We start from the raw sequence: 14,450 nt of genomic DNA on the forward strand, positions 1-14,450 counted from the left end.
GGCTACCTCTGCACAGAGGGGGACTCAGGGATGGCTTTTCTGAGGAAGCGGCTTTTGAGCCGGGTCTTGACAGATGAATCAGAGTTCAGAGTTAATGGGAAGGGTGAGGGCCGGAGAAAGGGCGTTTCGGGCAGAGGGACCCGGGTGGGGGGCAAAGGCCTGACTGAAGGCCGCAGAGCAGGTCCCAGTAGAGAAGGTGGCACCAAAGTTCTCACCGAGCACGTGTGTCCTCCTCTCTCCTCCAGGCGGTCGGGACAGGGTGGGACGACCCCTGCTTCTGCTGTCAACTACCCAGGGGGCCTGGGAGGCCACATGGTGCAGGGTCTCAGAGGTCACCAAGCTGCTTTGCTACTTGTGCACTGTCCCCAGGTAAGAGGCGGGGCTGGCTGGACACTCCATCCGTCCAACCTCTCAGTCTGGAGCCCTGGAGCCCAGGACAAACCGCTCTCCCAGCAGGGGCATAGCCAGAAGCACATGAGGTGGGGGACAAGCCAGAGCCCTGGTGTCAGCTCCGAGAGCCTGTTCTCACTGCCCCATCGCTGCTCTGTGCCTCAGTTTCCCCTTGGAGGATAATAATAATAATAATAATAATAACAGTAGACACTTACATCCCTTCTACTCTGCGTGGTCACTGAGTGCTTTACAGTGATGAATTCATTGGTCCAGTCCCATGAGGCGGAAACTAGTATTATCCCCATTTACAGATGGCGCAGGTGACCAGATAAGTCAGCAGTGCCACAGCTGTACCCCACGCCGGCCACCCCTGGTTTTGTCTGTGAACTGGTTTGTTGTTAGGTTTGAAGCAGTGGGTTTGTTTTCCCAACCTGTTTGATTGTCAGAATGGCCAAGGGCTCTTGGAAGCCCACAGACTCCCTGGCCCCATCCCTTACGGCCAGATGTCTAGGGGTTGGGGGGTAGAGCATGGGTAGGTGTGAAGGATCAGTATTTTAACAAGTTCTGACAGTTGGCCAGTTTGGGAAATCTAAGGTGATCACTGAAAAGTGCAATGTGAGCCAGTTAGAGTGTTTTGGCTGCAAGTAACAAATTCCAATTCAAAATGTCTTGTCTGATAAAGAAATTTATCGTTCTATGTGTCTGCCTTACAGCTCTTTGTAACAACTTTTTAAAGGAGAGACTTCCTTCCCAGAAGTCCCCCAGCAAACTTCTCATGTCTCATTGACCAGAAATACGTCACATGACCCCTATCTAAACCAATCATTGGCTAAAGAAATTAGATCCCAGCCTCAACCAATCAGAACTAGCCCTTGTGGTGGTGGGGGAGCATGTTCATGTGGAGGAAGTTGGATCCTTGAACAAATGAGAGTTCTGTCTACACAAAAGGAGTGGGCGAATGCTGGATGACTTACCCACTGCAGCTGTATCCTGATTATTAGGGTGTAAGAGAGAGGTACTGTGGGAGCACTGAAGAGAGCAAAAGGCTCTGGAGAAGAATCAGGGAGGGCTTCCTGGAGGGAGGGGCACTGGATCTTGGTCTTGCAGGATGAAGAGTCCACTAGTTAATCAAGGCTTCTGACAGCCAGTTTCCCTCACCTCCCGCTAGCTCCTTTCCCCTAGAGGGCCTGGTTTATCCAGCAACACTGCCAGTTCTGTTTACCACCCACAGGCCGGAAGATAAAACCAAGGGGCTGGCAGTCGTGATTGATGCCAGGAAGCAGCCTTTACATGCTGGTCTGGTCAAGGCCCTGAGGGCCACCCAGGTGAGTGGGAGATGGGCAGCATCAGCCTAGCAAGAAGCAGGGGCCTGCTGATATTCACGGAGCCCAGGGGGCTCAGTGCTGGGTCCAGGCCCCCAGGCAGGGACTCCTATTTGCAGCAAGTAGAAGCCCTAGCCGAAACGGGCTTAAAGAGAAAGGCCGCTCGTTGGTTCATGTGACTCCACAGTCCAGGAGTTAAATCCAACTTCAGGTGTGGCTTGATTCGGGGACTCAAATATTGTCACCCAGATCTGGTTCTTCTCGCTCCATTTCTGGCCCTGTTCTCCTGGGAGGGTGCCCTTTTCATCCAGGCCCCTGTCTTGGTGGCATCTGGCTCCCAGAACCTCTAACCTCACATGGTCTTTCAATCAGGGCTAGTAGGAAGGAGTTAGAGATTTTCCTGCCAGAAGTTTCTGCGCACCTTCTTTGTGTCTCCCTAACCCCTCTTGGCTGAGGTGTCCATCCATCAACCAATCTCCGTGACCAGGGGAATGCGACACACTGATTGGATTAGACCTAGGTCACATGAATCTCATGAATTGGGAATAGGGGCGGGAAGAGATTCCTAACTAGATGGTACTCATAGCAGAGTAACTGGAAGTTTGGCTTATGCTTACCTCATGGTCTGATCTCCTCCTCCTCCTCACTGTATAGATGGGGAAACTAAAGGCCGGAGGGGGCAGGTCATCTAGGACGTTTGCAACACAGCTCAGATGCGCTGCTCTGGTGATGTCCAATGGCTCACCCCCCACACATACCACCCCACCCCAGCCTCAGGGAACCACCTGCTCCAGCCCTGTGGCCTATTTGCTCGCACCTTAGTGGGGAGGCCCAGTGGCTTAGTGAAGGCCTAGGCAGAGACATTCTGAAATGCTTTTTTCTTACAGGCTCTGGACCCAGCCTCCATCCATGTCATCCTCTTCCTGGGGGAGAAGGAGACTGCTCTTCCACTGGAGACATTACCTGACATCCAGGTGAGGGGCAGGCAGCATCAGCCAAGGCAGAGAGGAGTTGCTAGGATTGTGCTGAGTGGGGGTGACAAACTGCAGAAGTCACAGGTGAGGAGAGGCCCTCAAATAATGCAGCGAAAGTCAATAATTGCAAGGCCCAGATGCCACACCCTCCGGGCCTGCCCTGAGTCACAGAATGACTTCTCTCTGGCAATCCTAGCAACACCTGGTGGCTACCACAGCGTGGTCGACAGCTGCACCCGGCATGAAACCTGTTTGAAAAGTTTCATCTAGCCAACCCCACACCCTGTTCTTTTCAGAGGGGGAAACTGAGGCCCAAGGCCACACAGTAAGCTGGAGGCAGAGGGGCCTTTTCTTTCTGATCTTCCTGTGTCTCTCTCCCTAGTTTCTCTCAGCGCCTCGGCTCACATGCAGTGTTGACTTGGGACTGTGCAGAAAAGAACCGGCTGCTTCCTCTAATTAGTGTCTTGTACCACGATCCTAAGTGTGAGCACCCCGTGCTCTGCTCAGTGACAGGGAGTGATTTCAAAGGGCTCCTTACTCCTGGTTAGGGACGAGGCACATTGTGAGCTAGAGATAGGCTTTTCAAGCTTTAAGGTGCTTACGAGTCACTAGGGAACTTTGTCAAATGCAAGTTCCAATGGTGTCTGGGACCCCGCATTTCTAACATGCTCCTAAATAATGCTGAAGCTGCTGGTCCGTGGACCGCGCTTTGAGTACCAGGGATAACTAGTGGGTCCCCTCAAACCACAAATCTGCCCAGTCCCAAGCTTAGGTGTCTGGAGCTGTTTATAGCGTAAACCTCAAAATTCACTGTCTGAGAGAGGCAGTCACCGCGTCCCTCATCCATGTCTTAGGGGAAACTGTTAGGATTTGGTAACCTTTCTCAAAAGCCTCAAGGAGGAGACAGCACCGTGGTGAGTCACCAGAGAATGGGGACAAGGATTATAAAGAAATTACATGACAAGGGCCCTCTTCAGTCAGTTTGTGCGATTGCCTGAGAGCTGGGCTGGGAAAGAGCCAAGCTCAGAGGCACACGTGCTGTGATCGATTCATGATGTCTGCCTTGGGCACAGGCTGGGCGAGTGGCAGTGCAGGTGCTGTTTCTTTGCTATTCCTCACCTGGGCCTGGCTCCGAATTTGGACTCTCCAGGAATCCCAGAGAAGACCCGTCGCCCAGAAAGCAACTCTTGAGGCCAGGGCCAGACTCAACTGTGGGAGGCGGACTGGTGCTGAGGCCAGGGTCTGGAAAGGACCTTCTCAATGGTCTGTCCCCACACCGAGTGCCCTGTCCTCCTGACTCTCTTCTTTTGTCTGCAGGTAGAGGTGCTGACCTCCTTAAAGGCCCTCAGCCACCACGTGGACCCCGGCCAGCTGCCCACGGCCCTGGAAGGCCCCTTCCCCTACCTCCACAGAGAGTGGGTGCAATTCTTCCAGGTGTCTGCCATCACAGCCTTCAGCCCTGCACCCTCACCCCTTCTCTTCCTCCCTTCGCTATCCTGCCCCACGGGTCCATCCACACTGTCAGGTTCAAAGCTAGTCCTTCAACAAACATTTATAATGAAGGGGCAGAGTGGAGTGATTGAGAGCTCAGGCTCTGGGGTCTGACCACCTGGGTTCCTATCCCAGCTCTGCTGTGTGACCTTGGGTAAGTTATGTACCTTCTCTGAGCCCTTTTCCTCATCTATAAAATGGGGGGGGGGTGTAATTATAGTGCCTCCTCAGGGGGCCGTAGTGAGCAGTGATTGAGTTAATGGGGGTAGAAGGCTTAGAAGTCCGTCTGGCACATGCTAGGAGCTATATCGATGTTAATTGAAAAGAAAATAAACACAGCCATCTGCTCCGTGGACCCACACAGCTCAGGAGCTCAGGGTCTGGTGGGGGAGGCAGACATGTTTCCTCTTGTAAGAGGGGATGTTAGAAAACTGCCAGCGCTCGGCTCCTTTCTGCGTGACCTCAGTCCCTGCTCACCACTCACCGCCACCCTTTGAGGGGGCGTTTCACGCCCAAGGCATCCCGTGAGCATACATACACAGGGTGGGGCGGCTCGCGCAACAGTGCAGGAGATGCCAGCGTAAACCGCACTGCAGCCACGCCGGTCAGGGCCCGCTGGGGCTTTCTCCAGACCAGGGCCGCTCGCGCTCGGCACCATTCACATGTTGGGTTGGGTCGTTTGTCGTCATCGGGAGCTGCCTTGTGCACTGTGGCAGGATTAGCAGCCCCTCAGGGCTCTGCCCACTCTGACCACGACCACCAAACGTCTCTGGACATTGCCCATGTCCCCTAGGGGGCAACACTACCCCCCGCTGAGAACCACTGGTCTGCACAAACAGTCTACAGCGTGGTTCTCTTCTTTTTAGAATCATGTCTGTTTTAAAAATAGGCCAGGTGTTCAAAATTCAGGTGCTACCAAAGGATACTAAGAAATCTCTTCTCCTGCTCATCCCCTGGGCCCCAGTTCCCTTCTCCAACCAATCCAGTGACTCTCAAACCACATTTCGGTTTTAAAACCTTCCCTTTGAATGAAGTCTTACCTATAGACCCAGAAAATAAAACTGGTAATGAAGACTAACACTCTTTGGTCCTCACACCAGCCTATAAGGCCAGAGCTACTGTGACCCCATTTTACAGAGGAAGAAGCGGAAGCACAGAGAGGTTAAGTAACTTGCCCAAGGCCTCACAGCGAGTAAGTGGTGAAGCTGGGCTGAAGTGTCACCCCTCTTCCTACCCTCCTCCTTCCCCTCCCTTCCCCTCCCTCAAGGTTTCCCTACTGGCCCGGGGATGGCTCAGGCCTTTCTTCTGCCTCTCTCATCCCAGCATCAGTGGTTCTCCAAGTGGGGCCCCTGGACCAGCAGTGTCAGCATCACCTGGGAACTTGGTACAAATTCACATTCTCAGGCCCCGCCCCAGAGGAGCTAAGTCAGAAACACAGGAATGGGGTTCAGCAGCATGGATATTAACCAGCTCTCCAGGTGATTCTGGTGCAGCTGCAGCTTGAGAACCACCACCTGAGCCCCTGCTGTGTCCTTCTGGGTGGGGGAGGCACCCTCCTCACTGGCCCAGGCTGACACCCCCACTCTGGTCTCTGTTCTGCAGAAGTTGGATCCTTTCCTTGCTGACCTCCGCCAGGCCTCCAGCCTGCTACAGGCGTCCATCAACGAGTTTGAGAAGGGTGACCCCCCAGGAGGGGCACAGGTGAGCAACGAGCATGGGGTGGGAAGGTCACACCACACCCCAGATTCTACAGACCAAGGGGTCAATGAGGGGGACAGTCAGAGTGGGCACGATCACCTGTTTTTCGTTTAGTCACTTGAGTAATATTTATTGGGTACTAACTGTGTGTACCCAGGGACCCGGCCTGGGGCAAGCTCACTTGTCTCTGCCCTCGTGGGGTTCGTGGTACAGTGGTAGTAGAGGTCATTGTTAAAAAGTGAACAAAGAAATGGACCTGTAGTTACAAATTGTGCCAAATGCCATGAAATGTGCCAAATGCCGCTCACTGATGAGATGGTACTTAAAGTCTGGCCTGAGGGATGAGAAGGAGCCTGCATGGGAATAGGAGGGGGACTGGGCTCCAGGGGAAGAGCCAGCATGTGCAAAGGCCCTGAGGTGGGATTATGCTTGGTATGTTCCGGAATAGCATGGAGGCCAGTGTGGAACAGAATGAGCTGGGGGAGGAGGGGGAGGAGAAAGGTAGAAGATCTTCTGGATCCAGCCAGGGCTGTATCAAAGCGGAGCTGGGTTGGGATTTCCTTCTAAGTGGGCAGGGAAGCTACTGGAGAGTTTTAAGCACAGGATAGATTGTACTTTGGGATCCTTCCAGCTGCCATGCAGAGAACAGACTGAAGGGGGAGCCAGAGTGTAGCAGGAAGACCAGTGAGGAGGCTAGGATGGGTGTCCCAGCAAGAGGTGAGGGCCCTGGGACCAGTGAGGTTGCCATGGCAATGAGAGGAGTCTTGAGGAAATGTTTTAGAGATAGAAAGGATAGACTTTCTGCAGGATCTTGAATGCCAAAATGGGGGAGTCAGGCACGATCTGGGTTTGGGGAGCCCTGGAAGGTTGTGGGGGAGAGTGGGGATTGGGTCTCAGGCCACCTTCCTACACTGGCAGGAGGCCTCCAGGTGTCTGAACAAGTCCAAGGAGCTGATGGAGGCCGTGCTGAGGGACCCAGGTCTGCTGGGCCTCCAGCGGGAAGGCGGAGCCACCCTGGCCAGGCTGCGGCAGGAGGCCAGCAGGCTGGACTTCAACCCGGATGTCAGGTACGGACACCCAGTCTTTTCCTCCCCCACCCCACCCTGTTTCTTAGAGTTTGGAGCTGGGGATGCATAGGCGGGCCCTGCAGATGCCCAGGATGGAGGTGTTTGCAGGGCCCATGTCCTGTCCCTCCTCTGCTGCCCTCCTTCAGCCCCGGTCATTTCAGACTGGGGTGGGGGAGAGCCCTGCCTGATTCTGGTCACACTTGTGGACCAAGCGCTTTCTCTGACCCAGACACTGAGCTGAGCCTGGCCAGAAAAACCTCAGAGCTATGGAATAAATAATAAATATTCCTGGAAAGTACCAATTTTCTTAAATGTAGGGGTAGGAGGGGCAAATCGGTAATTAAAGCAGTCAGTAATTGGAAATATTTTATCTCTGCTAACACACACAGTTCCAAAGTGTGCATAAGCTTGCAACAATTTATTTATTTAACCAACTCTGAAATAGCACTTAGGATGAGCACCACATTGTTTTAAGGGCTTTACAAATAGTAACTCGTTTAGTTCCCACCCATGAGGACACTACTGACCACCCAGCAGTACCCTGCTTTCACAGTGGAGGAGCCTGAGGCTCAGAGAGAGGCTGACCTGCCCCGGGTCACCCAGCTGGGATGTGGTGGGGCCAGGACTTGAACCCAGGCAGCCTGGCCCAGAAATGAACACAGCGCCCTGTGCTGTGCCCACAGGCAGAGTCATGCTGGTATGAACACTGGGCCAGCAGTGGGCCCTGGTACCGGGTGTGGCGGGGGGGGGGGGGGTCGTCCCCCTGCTCCTCACATGGCCTGGTGCCACTGGCTGTGAGATTCCCAGAATGTCCCCACCTCACTGGCTGAGCGCCAGGCCCCTCTAGTCCATCAGAAGCCCCGCCAGACCTTTGGCCACTGGAATCTCCACCAGGGGGCGCTGTGGTCCCACGTGATCCGCTTTGGGCGTTTGTTCTGCAGATGGGCCCAGGCAGCTCCCACCTACCGCTCCTTCTTCCCCACCCTCCCTCCAGCCCCGCCGCAAGCTGGCATTTTCCATCCCGTTCACGCACCCTGGGCCCTCACCTGGAAGTGAGTGACTGGTGGGGAGCCGCAGTCAGATGGGGAGGCCCAGTGCAAGACTCCCTCCAGACAAGCAGGCTTTCTCCTTCCATCTCTTATTTTCCTTTTCCTGCTGAAGTCAGACTCCCTCCCTGGCCCCCACCCAGGGCAGAAGACCGTAGGATGGGATTTGAGGGGTGTCAGGAAAGCCCTGCAATCCCTCCCTTTACCCAAGTGTTACCATCTCTAGATCCCACCTACAATCCTTCATTAATGTCTTGCTGGCTTTAACCGTTTTAAAATATCATCATCAGAAAAAGCTGTGGACTGGGTTCCAGTTCAAACTGCCATGCCTGAGAGTCAGCTCCTGTCTCTGGACCTCAGTTTTCCCATCTGTAAAATGGAGGCGGGGGTGAAAGGGGTGTTACAGCTACTCACTATCACTGCAATAGAAGTAACAAGCACCAAACCTGTGTGCCCAGCGAGCCCTGTGCTAAGTGTTTTCAGTGCGAGAGGGCTGGTTCTCAGCCCTGGCGGCCCTCCCCGACCCCAGAATCTCCCGAGGAGCTTTAGGAAGCACGAGTATCAGGCTGCTCTCAGACCTGACTCAGTTGGCCGGGCGTGGGCCTGGGCATTGAGATTTTTAAAGCTCCCAGGGCGGGTTCTAATGCGTAGCCAGGGTTGAGAGCCAAGGTGTTAGATGATTTAATCCTTGCAAGCAGTCTGAAGTGGGTTCTGTTATTTCCACTTTGGAGAGGTGAAAAAACAGAGACACAGAAAGGCTGAGAAATTTGCACAAGGACCCAGGACAAGAAGGCATCAGGGCTGGGATTTGAACCCAGATCTGTCCAGCTCAGTTCATACCCTCCTAGGTAAGTCCCTCTGTGTCTGCTGGTCCTTCCAGTCCCATGGAAGACCAAGGCTCTCTGCAGCCCAGAGAGCTTAAGGACCTGCCCATGATCACACAGCAAGTCGGCAGCTAGAATACCCAGGTCAGGGCCCAGGGGTCACTGGGAGTTGCGGGGCAGGCCTGTGCTGGGCAGCAGTGCTGGGGAGGGGCTGCTTCTGGGCCTTCTCTCACCTTCCTCTCCCTCCCAGGAGCCATCTGGCTGAAGCCACTGCCCTTTATAGCCTCTTGGATGAGCAGCTCCATGTCCTGGTCACCGCATCTAATCACCTCCTGGGGAGGCTGGAGCTCCGCGTCCGCCTGGGCCGCCTGGAAGCTGCCATCTACCAGGTGAAAGGGGAGGCTGGCCTGACCATCCTCCGCAGGGAAGGCCCTGCTCCAGGCCCTGCCGCAGCCAGGCACTTGCTGTGGTGTAAGGACCCAAGGCTCTGGCTGTTCTTCGAGGGCTAGGCAGACATCGTTGGGGCGTAGCACACAACGTGACTCTCAACAAGAGCTTAATTGTGAAGACCTAACCCCAAAAGCTGCAGTTATTGTCTACCAGCTGTGTGCCAAGCCCTGGGCCAGAGCCTTTGCCTACATCATTGCTTTCTAACCCTGTCACTTACCACTGATGTCGGGGAGGGGCTAGCATTTCCCTCAATGCTGGGAGGCACAATGTCACCTGCCTGTGGTCGCACACCTGGAGAGTCTGATCTTGGAGCCCACATCTGTCACCACTTTATCTGACTGCAGGTGCTTAAACAATGCATCCCTTTGTGCTCAGGGCCATGGCCCTGGCACTTACTGGCAGTGCAATCCTAGACAAGTTACTTTACTACTCAGTGCCTTGGTTTCCCCCTCTGTTAAATGGGGGATAATGTCAGTGCCTGCTGCTCTGGCTTTGCAAGGATAGAGTAAGTGAACACATGTTCTTTAAGATGCCCCAGAATAAGGAAACTTCTGCTTGTGAGGTCCAGAGCCACGTTACCTGCTCTGTCCCTCACTGAATCTTCAAGTCTGTACCATTTTGCCACTGGGTAAACTGAGGCCCAGAAAGGGCAAGCGCCTCACCCAGTTCACACAGGAAGCTTATAGCAGGCCCATGTGCCTTCCTCTACAGCAGGCAGCCTTTTCTCCAGCACTGCACTCCCCCAGGGATGGGGAACTCATCACTCCCGAGGCTGCCCCTTTTGTGATTGGGTGGCACTGAGTGGTTAAGGTAAGCTGAAATTTGCCACCCAGTGACTTCATTCAGACAAGTGTGCCCTGCTCTGTGCAGGGCACTGGCCAGGCAGGTGTCCTCGGAGGTCCCCCTCGGGAGTCCTCTCCCCTTTGAATATTTGAAGACCATGACAGTGCACATCCCCCCACTCCCCTCAAAGTTGTCTCTTCTCCCCAGAGCTCGGAGGGTTTCAGTCCAGGCCCATGAGCACAGGCCCAGGAACTGAGTGGTTCAGGACAAGGAGACCTCAGCCTCCAGGGAGGTTGGGGAGCTGGCCAAGGGACATCTCCCCAGCAACCCTTCGTGTCCAAACCTCCCTCCCCTGTCCCAGGTCAGCAACTGGATGGAGCAGGAAGGAAGCCAGAGCCTGCAAGCGCTGACCCCCAAAGACGAAAGCTTGGAGACAGTGGAGAAAGCCCACGTCGAATTTGAGGACTTCTTCCTGCAGGCCGCGGTGCATTCCCAAATCTTAGGAGCAGGGCTGGAGCACATGGAGAGGGCAGTGGAGGGGGCGGCAGGGCTAGGGCGAAGGTGTAGGGGTGGGAAGGTGCAAGAAAACTTCTGGAGACAGTGAGGACGCCAGCTTGGATCATAATGGATTCAGCTTAGACGCTGCCTCCTCCAGGAAGTCTTCAGGGACCACCAAGTCCAAAGGTGACCTATCTCAGAATCCCTCAGGATTCCCTCCAGGACAGGGGGATGGAGGCAGGAGGAAAGCAGACAGAAAGGGAAAACTGTGGGGACATAAGACTTTGGGGTCGGGGAAGTTTTCCAGAAGATGACACTAAGCAGAGTCCCAGCTAAGCAAGGTAAACTGCCTCCGCGGAGGCGTGGGTCTCCCTTGTGTAAATGAGGAAACTGAGGCTCAGGAAGTCTCATAACTCAGCAGCAGGCCAGTGGGAGGTTTCTGACTCTGGGGCAGGCCTCAGCTAAGGCGGGAGCTGAGCAGATGCCTCTCCTTTCCCCACTCAGGCCCAGTACCGGCGAGGCCTGGAGCTGTCCAAGCAGGCGGCGCAGGTGGAAGCTGCAGCTGAAGGGGTCGGTGAGGCAGGAGGGACAGAGTTCCCAGAGCTGGCAGCCTTTGCCTCCACGCAGCGGACCTTCCAGGCTAAGCTGACCCACTTCTATATGGCTGCCGAGCGGCAACGCACAGACCTGGAGACACTGCTCCAGCTGTACCACTTCTGCAAGAAGGTGAGCCCGCCCCTCCAGCTGGGAGGCAGGGAGCAGGCCGGACACAGCACTGGGCTCTGTGTGTGATTCATTCCGTAGTCCTGGGGGTTGGGGGAAAGCACTACTTCCATTTTCCAGAAGGGAGACGGCCGGAGAGGTTGGGTCACCCTCCTAAATCCAGGGACCAGCTGACCCCAGCTTGACCCACTACACCAGGCATCCTCCCAGTGACCCTCAAAGATGTTAACAGCTTCTTAAAAGTTGGGATTTCTGTGATTTTTTTTTTTTACTATTATTTATTTTTAGACAGAAGGGAAGGGAGGGAGAAAGAGAGAGAGAAACATCAATGTGTGGTTGCCTCTCACACTCCCCCGACTGGGGACCTGGCCCACAACCCAGGTGTGTGTCCTGACTGGGAATTGAACCAGCGATCCTTTGGTTCACAGGCCAGTGCTCAATCCACTGAGCCACACCAGCCAGGGCCAACTTCTGAGATTTCAATCAAAGCCATAGGCTTTCTCTCCATATATAGATCTCTGTAGGCAACCTCAGTCCTGTCTCACCCCTTTGACTCAGATTTGGAGAAACAGTATCAGAGAAGGACTGTCACTTAGCCAAGGCCACACAGCGAGCCCGTGGCACCATCGTAGTGCCCTTCCCCATGCCTCCCCTTGCCTGCACAGATGGCGAGAGCGGGAGCAGGAGGGACAGATGGCTGAGAGTGGCATGCTCAGAACAGGGGCCTCAGTCCTAGCCAGGAACCCGGAGTTTGGCCAGGAGGGCGGAGGAAAGGGTGGTGGAGTGGGGGTAGGGGGCAAGCACAGAGTATTGGGGTGGGAGGCAAGAGGAACGCCATTTCTTTGCATCTGTCATCTCTTGGCAACCCAGTGTGGCAAGGTTGATAAGCCCATTTTACAGATGAGGAAACTGAGGCCCAAAGAGGGGAAGGGTCTTGCCCAAGGCCACATAGCTGGAGAAAACGCAGATACATTCATGCCCTGTGTTCTTCTCCAAAGTGGGGCAGAAAGGTGGGGGTGGCAACCGCTGGCCATGTCCAAGCCAGCACGATGACGATGAAGATTGGATGATGATCGTGAGGGGGCCCACGTGTCGGCTGTGTACTCCGTGCAGAGCCTCCTATAAGTGCTCCACACACCTTGCCCGACTGAACTCGCACCGTATCTTTAAGAGGGAGGGGTGCCAACACTGTTTCCACTTTTCAGATGGGCACACTGAGGCCCAAAGAGGAAAGTGCCTGGCTCCAGGTCCCCCAGAGAGCTGATGGTCAAGTAGGATTTGACTTAAGAGCCCCCTGCCTCTCCTAAATCTCTCCTAAACCTCTCATTTTCTGATGGGGAAACTGAGGCCTAGGGGGCCAGGGGAGCGGCCTGGGAGAGCTGTGACCCAGCTAGAACAAGACCCCCCACATCTCTAGCCCAGATCCAGTGCCCTCAGCTACCCCTCACCACTGAGGACAGAGCGTGAGAAGAGCCTGACTCCAGCCACCCAGCTCTCAGGCTAGCCCATCCTTCGGGGGACAGCAGGGACAGGAAATGCGGGATGCTTCAGAGGGCAGTGGGAGGAACTCCAGTCACTTGTGCCAGGGGCACTGGGAGGCCACTCTGTCTCCCTGGGAGCAGGTGGGGGAGGCAGATGTGGGCCGCGACAGCAGAGGGTTCCCCCACTCCCACCTGTATGGAAGTCAGACAGCCAGGCAGCGTCCGCCAGCCTGTGTGGGTTGTGTGGCCTCAAAGACAGTCTCCCTGCTCTAGGCCTCTGCTCCTCGTCGGTGATGATGATGATGGTGATGGTGACGACGACAACAATAACCAATGCTTTGGTAGTTCTGACACCTACCCTGTTCCAGTCATTTTACACCTGGTCTTACTGTCATACTAACCCTATGAGGCAGGTACTAGGATTGTGCCCGCTTGGTGCATAAGGAAGTACAGAGAGGTCAAAGAACTCACCCAGGGTCACAGCCAGGAAGTGGCAGAGCTGAGGTTCAAACCCAGATGACCCGGCTCTGGTGCCAGACTTGCCCGGTAGAATTAAATTGCCGAGAGAAGTAAATGTAAGTAACCCTCACCCCGGGCTTTGCTCAAATTTGGAATTATGATTTTTAACACCAATATTAGTATCATCATTAGTAGCCTCATGGATTAAGGATTTCTGGAAGCTTCTCCCTTGCTCATCAATTTTAGCTGATTTCAGCCCCATTGACCTTCCCTGGAGAAACCAAAGCTGCTCCAGCTCTGAAGCTTGGCACTCTCTGTCCCCTCAGTTGGGAATCTCTTCCCCTCAACCGACTGGCCTCTTGTCTTTCTTCAGTGCTCAGCTCGCGGGTCCCCTCCTCGCAGGGCCCCTTCCTGACCACCAGCCCCTGCCCCCTTTCTCTGTCATCACCCTGTGCTTATTGCTTCATGGGGCCCCCTGGGATCTGAAAGTATCCTGCTGCTTCACCACCTGCTTGTCTCTTGTCTGTCACCTGTCCCGAGCTGCCTGCTGTCCCAAGGCAGCAGCCGGGTCTGACTAGGTCCTGGTCCTGTCCACAGTGCTTGCTTGGCACAAGGCCAGCGCCCAGAGAGGCTGGGTGAACACTGCGGATGGCCAGCCAGGCGGCTGGAGGGACGGAGGGAGGCTGTGGATGCGTGTGGGGATGTGGATCTGACCCAGGACTAGGAATCGTACGGGCGGTGGCCGCCCTGACCTGGAGCCCCAGCGGGGTCATCTCTCACTGTCCAGCCAGGGCGAGGCCCCTCTCTTCACTGGCCCTGAATTTTCACCCACACCACAAGGGTTGTTTGAGCAAGATGATTTCTGAGGTGTTATCCATGTCTGTCCAGCTCAGCCTCAAAGATGGAGTCCTAGACAGACAGACAGACAGGATAGCCCAGTGCGGGGCTAGCCCTGGGTAGAGAGCGGGTGTTCGGCAGCCTTGGCACTAAATAATAATAACACGACCGCACCGCTCACAGAGATTTATGGGGCCCTTTCCCGGCCATGAGCTCCATGTGCTTCTGCGAATATGAAGCCATTTATTTAAAGACAAGTTCCCTTAATCCATGGAAAGATGGTTTCTTCGGAGAAAATGGTTCTCCAATCCCCACAGCCTAACAGCTCGCTGTCGGCTTCTAAATTAATGGAGAGAAAGATTATGTTTTTCACGAGCCGCTGGGAATGTGTTGGCTCCTTTGCA

General features: G+C 54.8%; 1 protein-coding gene across 1 annotated transcript in view; it reads left to right on the top strand.

Moving 5' to 3' along the window:
- The window catches only part of KIAA1755 (KIAA1755 ortholog), a 32,325-nt gene that overhangs the window by 15,808 nt on the left and 2,067 nt on the right, over nucleotides 1-14,450 (top strand). The window contains exons 5-13 of the mRNA XM_024559501.4: nucleotides 246-369; nucleotides 1,625-1,718; nucleotides 2,603-2,689; nucleotides 4,007-4,123; nucleotides 5,783-5,881; nucleotides 6,797-6,945; nucleotides 9,066-9,204; nucleotides 10,410-10,532; nucleotides 11,051-11,272. Of these exons, the coding sequence (XP_024415269.2) occupies nucleotides 246-369; nucleotides 1,625-1,718; nucleotides 2,603-2,689; nucleotides 4,007-4,123; nucleotides 5,783-5,881; nucleotides 6,797-6,945; nucleotides 9,066-9,204; nucleotides 10,410-10,532; nucleotides 11,051-11,272 (1,154 nt within the window). The remainder of the gene's footprint in view (nucleotides 1-245; nucleotides 370-1,624; nucleotides 1,719-2,602; nucleotides 2,690-4,006; nucleotides 4,124-5,782; nucleotides 5,882-6,796; nucleotides 6,946-9,065; nucleotides 9,205-10,409; nucleotides 10,533-11,050; nucleotides 11,273-14,450) is intronic.

This window comes from Desmodus rotundus, chromosome 6, assembly GCF_022682495.2.
Source record: "Desmodus rotundus isolate HL8 chromosome 6, HLdesRot8A.1, whole genome shotgun sequence".
Taxonomy (NCBI): domain Eukaryota; kingdom Metazoa; phylum Chordata; class Mammalia; order Chiroptera; family Phyllostomidae; genus Desmodus; species Desmodus rotundus.